This window comes from Pagrus major, chromosome 11, assembly GCF_040436345.1.
Source record: "Pagrus major chromosome 11, Pma_NU_1.0".
Taxonomy (NCBI): domain Eukaryota; kingdom Metazoa; phylum Chordata; class Actinopteri; order Spariformes; family Sparidae; genus Pagrus; species Pagrus major.
The window spans coordinates 2,271,852-2,289,015 of record NC_133225.1 but is presented as its reverse complement, the minus strand read 5'-3'; the positions used below and the strand labels follow the sequence as shown (position 1 = coordinate 2,289,015).

At 45.2% G+C, this 17,164-nt stretch overlaps 1 protein-coding gene across 4 annotated transcripts in view; it reads left to right on the top strand.

The window, feature by feature from the left end:
- Positions 1–17,164, top strand: part of pde4dip (phosphodiesterase 4D interacting protein) — an 88,053-nt gene that overhangs the window by 45,564 nt on the left and 25,325 nt on the right. For 3 of the 4 annotated variants that reach the window (XM_073477271.1, XM_073477270.1, XM_073477268.1), the window contains exons 1-12: positions 5,746–7,454; positions 9,594–9,731; positions 9,879–9,998; positions 10,238–10,330; positions 10,855–11,064; positions 11,162–11,320; positions 11,759–11,851; positions 12,591–12,728; positions 12,871–13,050; positions 13,288–13,482; positions 13,562–13,804; positions 14,436–14,601. In XM_073477271.1, coding sequence (XP_073333372.1) covers positions 6,171–7,454; positions 9,594–9,731; positions 9,879–9,998; positions 10,238–10,330; positions 10,855–11,064; positions 11,162–11,320; positions 11,759–11,851; positions 12,591–12,728; positions 12,871–13,050; positions 13,288–13,482; positions 13,562–13,804; positions 14,436–14,601 — 3,019 coding nt within the window. In that variant the 5' untranslated portion in view covers positions 5,746–6,170. Of the gene's footprint in view, positions 1–200; positions 325–453; positions 615–967; positions 1,083–1,748; positions 1,785–5,745; positions 7,455–9,593; positions 9,732–9,878; positions 9,999–10,237; positions 10,331–10,854; positions 11,065–11,161; positions 11,321–11,758; positions 11,852–12,590; positions 12,729–12,870; positions 13,051–13,287; positions 13,483–13,561; positions 13,805–14,435; positions 14,602–17,164 lie in introns of those variants that run through there. The other variant, XM_073477272.1, reaches the window with a different exon arrangement.

Genomic DNA, 17,164 nt, shown 5'->3' with positions numbered 1-17,164 from the left:
TGGGATTTTGAGGTATGGTAAACAGCCAACGTTAGCCTGGAAGCTAGGCTCATTATCTGGCTACCGCAAACAGAAAACGTTTGCCGCGAGAAAATTGGCCCAGGTTTTTATTGTCGATCATCTATTTGAAGGTCATCAGCGTCTTGTCTTTGGGAAAAACGGTCATTGATGAATACTTTTCATGTACTAATACCACATAGGTCAACAGCAGAGAGCCTGTCCAATCAGAGTGAAGCAGAGCTGCAGCGTCGCCTGGAGGATCGGCAGCAGGAGATCTGCCACATGCAGGAAATCCTGGAAACCAAAGTTCAGCTGCTGCAGGAGGTAAAGACAAGAACAAAGAGGTTCATGTAGTCAGGAAAACTACAGAAATAAGACTCAGTTTGTCCTTTAACGAGGTGATGAACACTGGTTAACACTGATTCCATCACTTCCTGTCTGTGTTGCGTTCAGGAGGCCGAGCTGGCGCGAGACGAGGCCGAGCGGATGGCCTCGCTGGCGGACTCGGAGTCTCAGCGTTGCCTGGCTCTGGAGAGAGAGATGGTGGAGAGGATGGAGGAGAGCGGAGGCTCAGGTGGAGCGTTCACCCAGCAGGCCCTGAGCGACAAGGACAGGTGACCTTACCTTCAACCAAAGACTCATGTGTTCAGTCTGCTTTACGGTCATGTTGTAGTTCCTCCCTGATCTTTTGTACTATTTCCGACACAGTTTATTGATTAAATAATAACACAGATTCATTGATCTTTGAAATAATAATTAGTTGTCACACAGTTGTGTCCTCTTGTTCTGCGAGTCGTCTGCTGTCACTGTTGGCACTGATAGCGCTGCTGAGCCTGGAACAAAGACTCTGACCTACATACTGTATCTGACAGCAGCAGTGTCCCTGGGCTGCATCTGTGACCTTCACTGCAGCTTCAACGGTTTTAACCTGCGCTGCTATCTTTCTCTCTCTCTCTCTCTCTGTCAGGGTGATCAAGGAGCTGACGCAGCAGAAACATTCACTGGGTCTCCGGGTCGAGGAGCTCGAGGTCAAAGTTCACAATCTCTTCTCGTCTCTCAAGGAGAAAGGAAAGGAAGCGGAGGTATTTTTCCCCCGTACACTCATGTACAAACACTTTCACCTTCACAAACAGCTAAAACTCTGAACATTGCGCTGAAGAATAAAACCCAAACATTCACTTTAAGCAGCTTGATGAATCTGTGACCCGGTCAGGTGAGCCAGTCGCAGGCTAAATCAGTCCACCGCCTCCTCCTCTTCTCCCCTTCTATCTTTGTGTTCTGGCTCAAACCCCAGACGGGCCTGACTCTCATATCAAAATGTTTTTATATCCACATCTGGGTCAGTGGATCTTTGGCGACGCAGACGAGCTTCACACCAGCGTGAAGGTGGAAAACACGTGCACGTGTAAAGTAAAGCTGATGAGGACAGTCCCTGTATGGTTGTTCTTACATTAGAGTGGATATCATGACCACACCGACACGGTTACTGTCCACTGTAGATCGTTTATTTTTGGTCCTAATAAAAACTGTACTCGTTACCTGATACAGCTGCTGATATTTTTGTGGTTCGGCCGCACAACACGTCAAATAAAAAGAAGCCAGGATGTGATTTGATCTGGGAGAGAAGAGGGTTTAAGGGTGATGGCTGCTTTTTTAGCACAGAATATCAAATTCGTCTTACTTGTTAATTTCAGTTTCAGTCCTGTAAGACGTGTTCAGCAGTAAGTAACAGACTTCTTTCTCCACAGAGTGACGGTGAGCGGCGGGTCCAGGCGCAGATGCAGGTAAGAGAAACATGTGTGACTGTGTATGAATGAGATGTGTTTATATGTGAGGGACAGGCTGCTGCCGCCAGGTTCGTATTTAAGACGATACTTCATGACCCACAGCAGGCTGCGGTTCTTCCTGCTGTCTGATAGAGAGGAAGCTCCACCTGCTGGTGTCTGAGCTACTCTGCATGTAGACTATTAGCTCTGGTTATTTTGCAGAACTTTTTGTTTTTGTTTAGTTTGTTATGCATGAAAGTATTTAGATCAGCTCCTCTAAAAGTCTGAAACAAACCTGATTACTTTTATCTTTCATCCTTCATTCTCCTCTGATTTTGGTATCACTACTTCTACTTTCTACATAGTTTTTATAAACTAGAATATTACCTGACCACAGATTTAATGTGTGGTAGTTGGATTAAACACATTAAATGCAGATATGCACCATTTAAAACTGAACAAACAAACATCAAGTGGTGGAAAGTAACTAAGTACATTTACCCAAGTACTATGCTCATAGTTCTACTCCACTTTAGCTCCACTACAACTTTAGTTACCACTTACTTTAGTTAGTTAAAAGCTCCTTTTTGTGAGAATATTTTAATGCTCATACTTTTGTGCTTTTCGTTAGGTAAACATATAAATGCATGTCTTTTACTTGTAAGAGAGTATTTCTACACTGTGGTAGTGATACTTTTATTTTAGTACAAGCTCTGAGTACTTCTTCGACCTGTTTAAGACAACATCATTCAGTAACTGTGCCTCCTCGTCGTTACTTTTTTTAACGCCTTTGCGTGGGGGCCCCTGGAGCTTTGTGGCCCCCCAGTTGTTCCCGGTTGGTAGCGCAGCCTCGCAGTCCGTCCTGCCCTCACATCACCCTCTCTCTGCTGTCAGTGTCTCTCAGATGGCTCCCATCAGCAGCCATCAGACATCAGGGTCACTGCAGAGTCAGCTCACACGTACAGTGCAGTCCTGCTCGTTTAGTTTCACTTCCCTGACGCCATTTTTAATTACAATCAGCCTGCTGTCTGCTGGCCGCTGCTCACTTCATGAAGGAATCCATTGTTTACTTTGGCACAGCTACAAGCGCGACGTCTGAGACGAGGAAATCAGCAGAGACACCTCTTCTGTCTGCAGAGACGTTAATCCAGAGCTGTCACTCTCTGGTATTTCTGCCACTCTGAGCAAAAATAAACAGCGGCTGAAGTCTGTCAGCGGTGTTTGGCACTCATCTCTGATTAGGATTAATTGATTTTTGATTGCGCGCCTCGTTCATGCCGATCAGTGTTTTGGTGTGGTGTCTCCAGAGGCTTTCAGGGTGACAAATGTGGACAGAGGCAGTGCCAGAGGGGGAGTCAGGGGGTCCTGTGGTGGTCCACACACACACACACACACACACACAGAGGCAAACAAATCACACGTGACAACAGTTGTATCAACAACCTGCTGCGATAAAGAAGGAGGAGGACCGGTTTATCTGTGGATCCCACAAGTGTCTCCTGAAGATAAAATCAGCTTTTTACAAAACCTCAATCCTGCTGCTTGACTGACACGTCATGTGACTCACTGAACGAGTTTCAGTTTCCTCCTCCTCCCCCTTCCTCCTCCCTCCTCCCTCCTCCCTCCTCTCTTTCATTGACATGCATGCGGAGGCCGGAGCAGGACTGGGCGCCCCTGGGAAAGGCATGAACTCATTCCACGCCGACTATTTAGAGGATTTAATGAACCTGATGGAAAACACTCGGCCTGCACACACACACACAGGGTTGTACCAACACGACAGAGCTTTGTGAGAAATGGAAAATGTGATATTTTGAAGTACACAAGTTGTCACACAAAGTTTTGTTATTAATGATCTGGAGGGGAAAAAGAAGTTAAACATCCATCTGGCTGAATGCAGCATGTTTAGTAAAGCAGACTAAATATAAAAGTGTCCAATATAATCTACACAATTGCTACACCACAAGCATAATATTTAATATATATTTCTCTAAACGATTGAAATAAAAGTAATCCTAAACCACAGGTGACATCATTTTTACATAAAAAACACCAAAATAGAAATAAATATAATATTCAAAATGAGCTAAATGAAATGTAGCAGAACAAATGTCACAAATTAAATAACAAAACATCAAAACGGAACAAAAAGTAAATCTCAGGATGATAAATGATGATAAATGAACATATTGTTGCATAAATCTTTACAAAACTGACAGCTGATTATTTTAACCTTCAATCCTGATGATGAATAAACTAACATGATCATTAAAACAGGCCGAGCTTTATATTACTTTCATTTTTAACAGTTGAAAATCACTGAAAATACTTTTAAACTAAATGAAATCTGTTAAAATGTATTTCATGTTGTTTTTTCTTCAGGGAAACAATTAATTAATTTCAACATGATTAATTAAAGTAAAGGGGGAAATCCCACATGTTTGTTAGGGGGGACTCACACCCCTCCTGTAAAATGGTTCAGTCCAGGCAGCTGGAGGAGGTCTCACTCCTACACAGATACAGGGGACCGGAAACCTGAGACAAGAGGTAGCAACACAGAAAGCGAACCAGTTTTAAAACTTTATTAACAAAACACATGTAGACAACAAACAGTAATCGTCCTCGACTGGAAGGTGTTTATTTTAGTTCAGATGTTTGTTCTGGACATTTATGTAAATTAGCATATGCTATATTTAATTAGCCACTTTTGAGTATTTAAACTTCAAATATCAGAAAACTTGGGGCCTAAATAATCTAACTGCATAGGTTTCATGTTGATATCTGAAAAATGATGGACTTTTCTGACACATAAGCTATCTTTAAAGAGTTTTGATGAAAATATGGCAGCTCTTCCTCATATGAATTGAGGGTCTAAGGACAGAGGATGTCATCGTAAAGCCCACTAAGGGGATGTGATTGTGATTTTGGGCTGTATAAATTAAGTTGATTTAATTTGATTTGATAGAACCAAAAATCCCTCTTAATTAGCCACTTTTGAGTATTTAAACAGAAAATATTTCACATTTCTGTTATAGAAATATATGGAAACTAGTACATCTGTAACTAGATAATGATTTATTTATTTTTTTGCATAATTAAAGATAAAATAAAATAAAAAAACTCTAATGGCGTTGATGTATGTAATCAAATTGTGAAGTTTTCTGGAGATATCCATCAGGCCTGATTAAAATGTTTCCTCTGTTCTCCTGCAGTGTTGTGTAGTTTAGTGCAGAGCCTCTTCAGTATAAAGCTGCATGACATTTAACACTCCAGTAAAGGGCAGGCAGCTCAGATTGTGTGCAGACTGGTGCAGCAGCCTGGTAAAGCTCACTTCTGCAGTCGGGTCTAGTTAACGCTGCGGAGTGAGACCTCCTCTCACGCGTCACCGCTCTGCGCGCTCCGGGCTGCGGTTTGTCTCCGCGGCTGCAGCTCTGACAGCTTCTCCCTCCATCCTCCTCCTGCTGAGGCCGGTGAGGAGCAGCCGGACCTCCCCCCGAGACCCGGACCGTCTCCTGCGGTCAATCTCCGGACACCCACACCGAACAGAGACGGAGCGGGTCGGGTTTTTTTTTTCCGTGTTCGTGTCGGATGAGCCGCTGCAGCGCGGAGATGCTGTCATGAGGAGACGTCACTGATTTACACGGCGAACAAAACCAACAGCAGCCGGAGGATCGTGTCTGTCAGCGGGCTCGCTGAGGACGAGCACACGGGAACAGAACCGGGATCGATCCGTCGGCACATGTCTGTAGTCTTCACCGAGGAAGTGAGAGTATAACCCCGCCACATCCGCCCCGCTGTGCCCGGACTGAGTCAGAGCAGCCGGTCACGTTGTCTTGTCTGCGTGATCCGACGAGATTTGTGTCTGAATCAGGAAAGAAGAGAACAGCTGAAGGATGCTGCGAGCTTCCTGATCTGATCTGCAGCATCCGGTGACCACGTGCAGCTCATCTTTAATTAAAGAAGACGATTTAATAATCCTGAATTTAAATTATTACGCAAAAATCTCAGTTTGATCTCAGTTCCTGCACAGGAATCAATTTAATTCAATTTGATTTGATCTTCTAAAAATCCAAATAATTACAAAATTAATTTGAGGAATTAGAAAAAGACTATTTGGTGGCTGCTCTGGAGCTTTTGATCGTGTCACACTGACTTCTTCATCTTTAAACAGTAAAGACTTTACCTTCAGGTGTCAGCGCTTCAGGTCTTGACACTGGAAGGCAAAGGACGGAGGCCTAAGAGGGACAAGAACTCTTTAATGTGATTAAAACTGATCCCAACTTTTCAAAGTTTTTCAGTTTGGATGAAGGTTTTCCAGACACGCCTGAAGTCCAAGAATAAATTCTGCACTTCGTCCTGATTTCATCCATCAGTCCACAGAAAGTCACACCTCCCCTCTACGACATGCTCGACGTGGTGAAGATGAAGGAGGCGTGCAGGATCTGCGCCCGCGAGCTCTGTGGAAACCAGCGCCGATGGATTTTCCACCCAGCGGCCAAAATCAACCTGCAGGTGCTGCTGTCCCACGCTCTGGGTCACGAGCTGACCCGGGACGGCCGCGGGGAGTTCGCCTGCTCCAAGTGCACCTTCATGCTGGATCGCATGTACCGCTTCGACACGGTCATCGCCCGCGTGGAGGCGCTGTCTCTGGAGCGCCTCCACAAGCTGCTGCTGGAGAAGGACCGGCTGAGGCAGTGTATCGGAGGATTGTACCGGAAGAACAACGCAGAGGACGGGACCGTGGTTCCGCCCGGGTCTGTTGAACCTGAGGCGGTAGCTGAGGACTCTCCTGTGGTGGATCTGTCGGCCCTGCAGGATGTTAGATACTCAGACATGATCCAGGATGATCTGACCTACTCCGTGTATGAATCCTGGGCTGACAAGGAGGACCCCGCCCTGGACCAGCACACCCACCAGCACCACCAGCACCACCACCACCACCACCTCCTCCAGTGCCCAGCAGCTGACCCTCTCTCGGCCCAGAAGCCGAGGCGGTGCAGAGGTTGCGCAGCTCTCCGTGTTGCTGATTCGGACTACGAGGCGGTGTGCAAGGTGCCTCGTAGTGTTGGGCGCAGGAGCACATCCTGCGGCCCGTCTACCCGCTACTCGGCAGCCACTCCGGGGCCCGAGGACTCCACCAAAGCCTCTGGAGGTTCTGATGCTACAGTCGTCTCCTTTGAGTCCAGCTCAGCTGAGTTGGACACTGATAAGACCTTGTGTGACCAGACGAGTCCCAGCCCAGCGTCGTCTGTAGAGTCTCTGGACACCGCCGTGGACGTCAGTTGCCCTCCGGCGAGCCACAAAGAAAAAGAAGAACCAGAACCAGAACCAGAGGAGGCTCCAGTGAGGAGGGACACTCCATGGGACAAACACCAGAGCGAGAGCTCGCTCTCTGGGCTGGAGACGATGCTGAGCCTCCTGAGGGGCTGGGAGTACCGGCCGGTGAAGCCTCGAAGGGGCAGCAAGCTCCCAGTTCTGGTCAAAGCCAAACTGGAGCAAGTCCTGTCGCTGCCCGTCCCTCTGAGGTCGCCCTGTGGAGGGGCAGCGGACTGCGTGCTGTTCCCCCATCAGACGGTACCGGAGGTCGTGACCCCATGTCCCCAGCAGGAGCTGCAGGTGGAGCTGGCAGAGATGGAGGAGCAGTGGCTGGATGATTATGTTCAGTGTGGGCCGTTCCGCTTTCAGCAGGTACATCGACTGTTACGGGATGACCTCTGACCTCAGTCTCACTGAGTCCATGTAGATTTTATTTAGGCAAAATTTTTCCGTTTTTGTTTCCCAGCCAAGAGAATTTAAAAGGATCACGTTTTGTTTTAGAGATTGACCCAAGCAAGGGACTGAAATCCAGGATTTCTCTGCTTCTGAAACCTCAATTTAGAAAATTTAACTTCATTACTGGAATCATATTCTGAGCTGAGAAGTTGCCTGTTGTTGGTTGAATGCATCTCGCTAGAGCTGCAACTAACAATTAGTTTAAGTAGTGATGAATCTGCTAATTATGTTATTCAGTTAATCTATAAAAGCTGGAACCAGACATTGTTTGACATTGTTTGCGTGAAAAATGACTGAAACGATTCACCGATTAAATCAATCAATTAGATCAATTTTGTCTTAACATCAGACTAAAACAGGAAGAAAACTTCTGGATGTCTCTCTAACAGGAGACCTCGTTCAAAACCTGTTTCATCCCTTTACAGAAGCACAAGAAAAAACAAATCTGACAGTCTGATGAAGGTTCGGTCCATGAAGAACTTCGCCGGGTAAATTTCCTGTTTGAGCGTCTGCCATGTGTCCTGAAGGAGGTCGAACCTCTGTGGATTTTTCTGTCTTACTCGTCTCCTTCAACCGCTGACGAGGCCGAACTCCACTCGCCTCCTTGATTACCCTCTCAGGGGGGGCGTAAATGCTCGTCCTCCTCGGTATCCTAGCAACGCCTCCGTTGCCGCGGCAACAGTCTCCAAGCGGGAGTGCCCCCCGTGCGAAGGCTCTGCTCAGTCGGATCCAGTTTCATAACCTCCATTGTCATGTTAATGGTTAGTGTGAATGTGGTTCAGTGTGCCAGAGACGAGACAGCTCTGTAATCGTCGACTACGTGCTGCTGTGTCGGTTTATTACACAGCAACAAACCAACAGACCGCTCACTGCTGTGAACGAGCACATTTACGCTCTGATGACGAGTAATTACAACTGGATCCTGGTGAAATAGAAAACCTGATGACTGCTGACCATCTTACAGGAGTTCTGTTTTTAATGATAAGACAGTAGAAGAGCGTTATTAAAGATACCTCCACCTCCGGGTCAGATATCATCATCTCCTCCTGATGATATAAAGTCAGGTGAAGTCTCGTAGTCCACAAAACATTTCTGGAGCTTCACAGTAAAACAGAGTTGCAGCATTCTGCTAAACAACTGAAGTAGCTGGAGACTTGATTTGAAATGTAAAAAAACAAATGTCTCCATAACAGCTCGTCTGCTGTAATCCAAGTATGCAGAAGACCTGAGATCACAAACTCGGCGTATCTTAACGATGGCGGCGATATGAATCGACGTTTTCACTTTGCATCGATGCTATTGGATCGTGGATCATTGAATCCGGATCGATGTATCGTTAAACCCCTACTAATCATTGTACTATTATGCTACTAATTATGAGGAAAATGGAGAAAGTGTTCAAAATTTTTTTTTTTCATTTTTGAGTTTATTTTCAGCCATTAACGAATATTTTCTGGGTTCAGACGGAGCCGTTCTTTCAAGGGAGTTTCTTTGGAAATCAGCAGCTTCTTATCAGCTGTTGTCATTTCTGTTTCGCTAACTACTGTATATTATCCTGGATCTCTGTTTGTAGTACCAAGTTACATTCTGCTTTTCAGTAAAATATGAGGAAATTCCATCGGTAACGCTACAACAGACGCACTTGATTTGTAGTAATATAAGAGTTACCTTTTCTTCTTTTCTTCACATTTTTCCACAGTTTGCCTCTGTGTAGTTTTTGGACTGAGGTGAAACAGCTGTAGAAATGCCTGCACATACAGATAATAGCTTCCCAAAGTGCCGAGTGACATCACCTCATTACACAGATCAGAAAAACAAAAAACAAGGAAGTCAGCAAACACGCCGTCCTGGCAACAGCTGCTTCCTCAGGAAGTCATCCAGCAGCGAGCTGACATCACTTTCCACTTTCGCTCCATCACACACACGACAGCTGCAGGACGACGCGCGGTTCACTGTTTGTTCCACCGCAGATGGATCCGTCAACATGTAGTCAGATTGATAATGTGATCGTGTTGCTATATGTCGTCATCGTTGTTTTGTTCCTGTGTGTTTCAGAGGCTGATCGATGAGCAGCAGGGTCAGCTCAGTCAGTACGAGAGCGCTGCGGGTCAGTGTGTCGGCGAGCTGCAGAAGGCCCAGGACCAGGTCCGCTCGCTGCAGGCCAAGATCAGAGAGAGCGAGACCAGGAACCAGGTACAGACCGATCCTCCCCGTCCTCCCACCTCCAGACTGACATCATCCATCTGAATCTGCTCTTACATAATGTGTTTCTGTGTGTGTGTGTGTGTGTGTGTGTGTGTGTGTGTGTGTGTGTGTGTGTGTGTGTGTGTGTGTGTGCAGAAGCTGCAGGAGCGGCTCGGTGAGATGGAGCTGGAGCTGCGATCAGCTCAGGAGGAAGCTCAGCGACAGGAGAGAAACATCCAGAACATCACCGATACCGTCAACTCCAAGGAGGCACAGGTACTGAGGGATCAATAGAGACTGAGTGATTGATTGATTGATAGAAACAGCAGAGGAAGAAGGAACCAATGAGGGCAGGCGGGAAGCAGAAAGGGGCAGGAAGGAATACATTTAGACAAAAACAACTCGATGCAGGAAAGAGTCAAAAGTCAATAAACAAAGAGTGCACAGTTTCATAACTGTGTGTGTGTGTGTGTGTGTGTGTGTGTGTGTGTGTGTGTGTGTGTGTGTGTGTGCAGGCTGCAGAGCTGTATCGGGTGATTGAGGAGCAGAATAAGATGCTGTGTTCTCTCAAAGAGCTCGCCAACCGCAACCAGCTGCAGCAGCTGCAGGTTTGTCCTCCAAGCTGACATCGAATGATACCAAAGTGGAGCGACTTCACATCAGTGACCCACAGAACATCTTTGTTATATACAAGATAACACAGATTTTAAATGAAATGACTTGATATTCGATAGTTTTTATCGTCTATTATGTTTCCTCAATTACTCCATTAGTTGTTTGGTCTATAAAATGTCAGAAAATGGTGAAAAATGTTTCCCAAAACTCAAGTTGATGCCCTCAAATGTCTTGTTCTGTCTACAACACAAAACTATTCAGTTTACTGTCACAGAAGAGGACAGAAACCAGAAAATATTCACATTTAACAAGCTGACATCAGAGAATTTGGACTCTTTATTTTGAGTCTACATCAATTAACTTAAAAGTTGACATCTAATCAATAAATCGTTGCTGCTCTAATTCAGTCAAGAGTTTAACCACCATTTTAAATCACTCACTTCTCTTTTGTCTCTCCTTTCTGTCCTTCTGTGTTTGTCCGTCTCTTGTTCTCTCTTCTCTGGCGGTGAACCGGCAGGCGTCCGGTGCTGAGAGTGTCCGAGGGCAGGGTGAGGTTCTGGCTCTGCAGGCGTCTCTCTTCCAGGCTCAGCTGGAGCTGCAGGCCGACCAGCGGGCGCAGCGGCAGGCGGCCAGGACGCAGGAGGACCTGAGCCGGGCCCTGCAGAGGCTGGAGAAAGACCTGCAGGGGGCGCTGCAGCACAGGAGGGAGACGGAGAGGCACAACCAGGTGAGGAAAAAGTTCAAATTTTATATCCATTCATCATACCATCTGTTTTGTTTTTTTGACTAACTAATAACCGCTCGTCATGACTCTGTGTGTTCAGGACCTGCAGCTGGCTCTGGAGACGGCCCGGTCAGCCCTGCAGGAGAGAGAGGAGCAGCTGAAGGAGGCTGAGCAGGAGCGTCTGAGGCAGGACGAGGAGAGAGAGAAGACCATCAGAGAGCTGAAGACGTCCCTGCTCACCAAAGAGCAGCTCATAGAGGTCAGACACAGACAGAGGCAGATACTCTGCATGCTCCACATACCAGACAGAAACCCCCCACAGCTGAGTGAAGGGAAACAAGCTGCAGCTCCTCTGACGACCACAAGAAGAAAACTCAACTCTCACTGAGCTGAAGTGACTCAGATGTTCCAGATTTGTCGATGGTTTCACTTCCTGTAATGAGGTCATTTTGTTTACTTGACGTAACAGCCGACTGCACCCGGCTAAAGAAACCAACGGGCCCCACATTTTCTGTAGTTTATCACACAGTTAGTCATCCACTGTCTCCTAAATCTAACTCTAAACTTGGTAAAAACTAGAAAACTTGCCTTTTGTAGAAGTCAAGGCCAGCCACGGACACACACACACACACACACACACACACACACACACACACACACACACAGTGATGTGCACTGACTGCTTGTTGTCACTCAGGACTGTGAGCTGCTGGAGGATCCGAAGGAGAAGAGAGACTCTCTGCTTCAGAAACTCCGCCAGCGAATCAAGGAGAGAGACCGAGCTCTGGAGGTAAACAACACACATACACATACACACACACACACACACTCACACACATTTAGACACACCAAAGGTCATCCAGAACATCCTGTGAGCTAATTTTGTCTTGAGGCCGGGGTGTAAACACTGTAACAGCCTCATGTTTTCAGCTCCAATCATCTCAATAACACAAAATAAAACCAAATCTGATTCTTTTCTGGTTTACTTCTCTTTTTATTTATGTTGTCTCGTTTAATTAGTGCCTCTGGTTCCCGTAGCCTTTATTTATAAGCCTCATTGTGATTTTTTAAATTAGTTTTTTCTGTTTTTTACTCTTAAAAGAGCCGTCTACAAACATACAAATACATTAACCTCAAATTAGACTTAATTTCAAATGTTTTGACACAGACCAGTCTCACTGTGTGTTAACTGTGGACTGGTACAATCCGATACAACAGGATACGACGCAAAGCGACACGATACGTCATGATACAACACGATACAGCACGATACGATACAGCACGATACAGCACGATACGATACAGCACGATACAGCACGATACGATACAGCACAATACGATGCGATACGACACGATATGTTAGGATACGAATATTATACAATACAACACAACAAGATGATCCACGATATGATACAATAAGATACATTATGATACGATAATTTGGGAATCCGCCTTCAGACTAAGGTCCAAACCAGGTCCTTAGCAGTTTAATGAGGTTCAATACTGACATTTTTCTGTCCAACCTGCAGCGAGCTGTGGACGAGAAGTTCCGCTGCGTGGAGGAGAAAGAGGAGGAGACTCGCCGTCTTCAGCTGCTGCTCCGAGAGAAGGAGAGAGACCTGGAGAGGCAGCGCTGCGTCCTGGCCAACAACGAGGAGACCATCACTGTAAGAACACATCAAATCACCCGTCTTCTCCCTCTCCCTCTCTCCCTCTCTCTCTCCCTCTCTCTCTGACGCCTCCACCACTCATCATCGTTTCTATGTGTGTGTGTGTGTGTGTGTGTGTGTGTATGTGTGTGTGTGTCAGAGCCTGGAGGTGCTGGTGCGTGGGAAGGCTCTGGAGCTGGAGCAGGTGTGCGACGCCTCGAGGAACGTCCAGCGGCAGCAGCAGGAGAGCGAAGACAGACAGAGCCGCATCCTGAGAGAGCGGGACACCATCATCAGCCAGCTGCAGGCGGCGCTGCATGGCCGCACGCAGGAGGCCCAGGTACAGACAGGAAGTTCTAGTTAATCCACATTTAAGGAACAGGTTGGAAACTGATGAGTCAGTTTCGCAGCTTTATTCTCAGATTGAAGAGTGCATATTGTCTTTACATCATGCGTTGGACACAGCACCAAAATACGAGCATGAGCAGTAACAACACACAGCTTGTTGTCATCCCGTCATCATCGCTGACATCGCTGCTCTCATGTTGATGATTTCTTCTTCTTCTGTTTGCTTTAGGAGCTGCGCTGCTCTCTGCTTGCTCAGATCCAAACAGCCCCCAGCGACATTCTGGAGGAGCTGAAGGTCCGCCTCCAGCTCAAAGACCGCCTCTTCCAGGAAGTCCTGGCCGACCGGACGTGCCAGGCCCAGGAACACCAGGATCAGGTCCAGGATCTGCTCAAAACCATCAGCTCCAGGGACCAGTACATTCAGGTAGAGTAGAGGAGCTCGGCAGAAGCACTTCGGTTCAGAATTAAGTCATATATATGGAATAAAATGACTCTCCCTGCAGGACTCTGCGAGCCGGCTCGGCGAGGTGATGTCCGAGCAGACGGCGAGACTCCAGGAGCTCCGCAAACAGCTGAGCTCAGGTGTCGGATCGAGGTCTGACTCCGGACTGGAGCTCCAGGCCCTGCAGGAGGAGCTGCGTCTGGCTCTGAGGAGGGAGAAGGAGAGCCAGGAGCTGAGCAGGAGTCAGGACAGCAGGATGGACTCCCTCACCAGGACGCTGCATGTGAAGGAGGAGATCATCAGGGTCAGTCAGAGGGAGAGAGGGAGCAGTTTTATCCACATTCACACAACAAACACCACCAACAACCAAACGAACAATTAGGAAGCAACTCACAGATGAAGCGTCTTTTCCTTTACTGTCCAGTGAAACTCCCAGTCGATCCAGTCCAGTGAACAGCAATATATAATTTCAAATGGTTTTCTATCATCTAAACTTGTATATTATGGACGTTTACATAGTTTTCTGCTGGTTCCTTGTTGTTTTTCACTATTTTATATGCACAAAGTTTAGTTTTAAGAAGGAACTAAAACACTATAATGTGTGTATGCTTCTGTTACTCTGGAGCAGGACGATTCTGGGGGCACAAAATGCCCTTTTCTGCCAGGCGTCTTAGAGAAACACGTGTAAAAGATTAATTTTCTGTGATATTATCTCATTTTTATGTCATCTGCAGGATTTTGCATTAAAACAAAAGCAGGCGAGAATAAAACCTTTATATTTCAGTGTCTTCAAATTGGGATACCCGTTGTACGATAACTACACAGAACTTTTCAGAACACAAAGGTTAAACTGTTATTTGTGTTGAATATGTTGCTCACTGAATGCATGTTTGTATAAAAGTGTGTTTGCATGTGTGTGTGTGTGTGTTCTGCAGGACTTCCAGAGGCAGATGGTGGAGCCCTCAGCTCTCCCGCTGGTAGAGAGGTTGACTCAGGAGGTTCAGGAGCTGAGGGAGAGCCTGGTGCAGCAGGACGTTCCCCCGGTCAGAGGCCCCATCCTGGGCCGCGACCGGCCCAACAGCAGGCAGCCTGAGTTTGGAGGTGGGCATCAGAGAAGCATGGGACAATATCTGTAACTCCTCCAGCTGCAGGGAGCGATTACTGTGGCGCTGAGCATCGTGCTGTGGTGGTGTTGCTCATACTGGTTTAACAGAATTAACCACTGGGAGCTGCCGGGTGTGTGTGTGTGTGTGTGTGTGTAAAATACTAACACTGAACATTTTTGTATTATAACCACTGATGGTGACATGATGGACTGACCGAGCCTCTTTCAGCAGTTGTCATTCAGTCACGTGTTTCATTAATGAGACAGGAAGCAGCATGATCTTTTGATTTTCACTCAAAACTGACTAACTTTAGTTTGTTTCAAGCAAAAAGCCTCAACATTTTTGTGAGGAAACTCATTTAAGTTCTTAGTATCGCTGCAGCAGTTGTTTGTTTCTTAACAGAAGAGAATAGAAAACAGAACGTAAAGAAAAAAAAGGCGTAAAGAAGACGAACATCTCGACCATGTTTGTGCCGCAGTGATTCAGTCTAATTTGGACCTTTCTGAGGAGACCAGGACCACGACTGTGACTAAAGGCCTGCAGCCATCTTTTATTTTGGGTCGTTTTGAGGCTCATGCACAAAACGTGAAACTCCTGTGAGAGAGTCAGTGTAGAAGGAAATATCCATCTATAAAAAAAATAAGTAACGATGATTCAGTTGGAGGTTCTGTTCGAAAATACAACAGAAAAACATGATTAATTAAACTAAATTACATTAAATCATTTATGATACCAATGATGCAGATCCATTAAAACAGAATCCACAATGAAGGACTTTAAATATAACGTTTTTCTAATCATTTTGTCATTTTGAATCAGAAAGGCTTCTTTTATTTAAATGTTTTGTAAATGTTTAAATATGTTGTATATTGCCATATTATAAGGTTCCACTGCCAGTGATCATATGTTACCTGATGTGTGTGTTTGCCTTCTGCATGTTCTGCAGCTTCAGTTTGTTTCTGAATGATGTAAATTTACGACAATTTAACCCGACGCACATTTTGTTTTAATCGACGATATGAAAAAACAGAAGCACATTCCACATTAACTTCATGAGATTATGATTCTGTATACGTTTATTTTTTTTTATGGGAAAATGTTTGTGATTTTATGAAACTTTGTGCAATTCAACAACCGTCAGTTTCACATCTGTGGTTCAATATTTATGAATATCCTCCTGAAATCGAGTGTCACACTGGAGCGCAGTAAGTATGGATGAGATTTTTCTTCTTATTGATCTTTAAACTGAAGAATACGACGTCCGTGTCGGCACAGACTTCATGACAGTTATATTAAAGGTCAGCCACACGTGTCTAATCTCAGATATTATATTTTATTTATACATTTTTAAACATGTAATCAAGTCGTTCAATAAATAAACCTGCAGCACTTCCATCATGTATTTGTGATTTTAGGAGGTTTGTACAATTGATATAATTTTCTATATTTGCACTTTATGTCCTCGCCGCCTCTACAGTGACATCATCAACATGTATATTTACACACTCCCCATTCCCCCAGCTGTGTGGATTTACAAAAGCACCACAACTACACAATGAAGTACACAAACAGACCTCACACCAGAGGAGTCATGCCCAATATTTTATAACATGTAGTTATGATCATTTTATATTATGAGTCAAACATTTGCTTCTTTTTATGTGAACTGATTTAGTCAAGATTTAAAAATAATACCCCCAAAAGTCTTTTAATATATTTGTCAAAGTGCATCTTTATTTTGTTTTTCTGTTAAACGTCCCTCATGATTATTGGCTCGCCTGCCTCACACCAATATCACAATATAATCCCACAATATCAGCTACGTTACTGAGAATTTCCTCAGAAGTGTTTGACTACACACCCTAAAAATAAAATGATGTACAGTTATCTTTGCCCATACATGACTGGAAACAATTCTAGACAATATTAAGTTATTCAACTTTATTTCTTTACCCAGAACAGTTACCCATACAATGAATAAGAATATCTGAATCAGCCTTTAAATATCTTCTAACTTTTAGAAATCAAACTCAGAAACAACACTGAGGACGTGACTCACATGTCTCGGTGTCTACGGCCCTGAAGTTTATATCAACCTGAGCCCAAATGTAAGTAGTAGTGTAACAGATGATTACATAATTCACAGATGCTGCTAATAAAATCTGGATCTTCTTTAGCCTTTAATTCATTTCATCACCAGTCAAGATCCAGATTTACCTCCTTACAGATGTAGGTGCACTGCTCCTGCTCGGATTACACATAATCCTGCTCTATTTAAAAATCTGAAACCTTTTAAATCCATCCGTCCTCTTGGCCCAGAAGTGTCTCTAATTCACTCTGCTCAGATTCAACTTTGGGTTGATATGTTATTGAAGTTTAACCACAATAAATCGTCATCACGTCAGTGAACTACAAGCTGTTTACATGAACACACAGTGAAGCTGGTGTGGTGTGCAGTTCAGTGGCGTAGCGGATGTTGCGTTACAAATGACCAAAGTGAAGAATGTGAACCAGTCAGCTGAACTGGATGAGCGGCTGTTTCAGAGAGAAGCCACAAG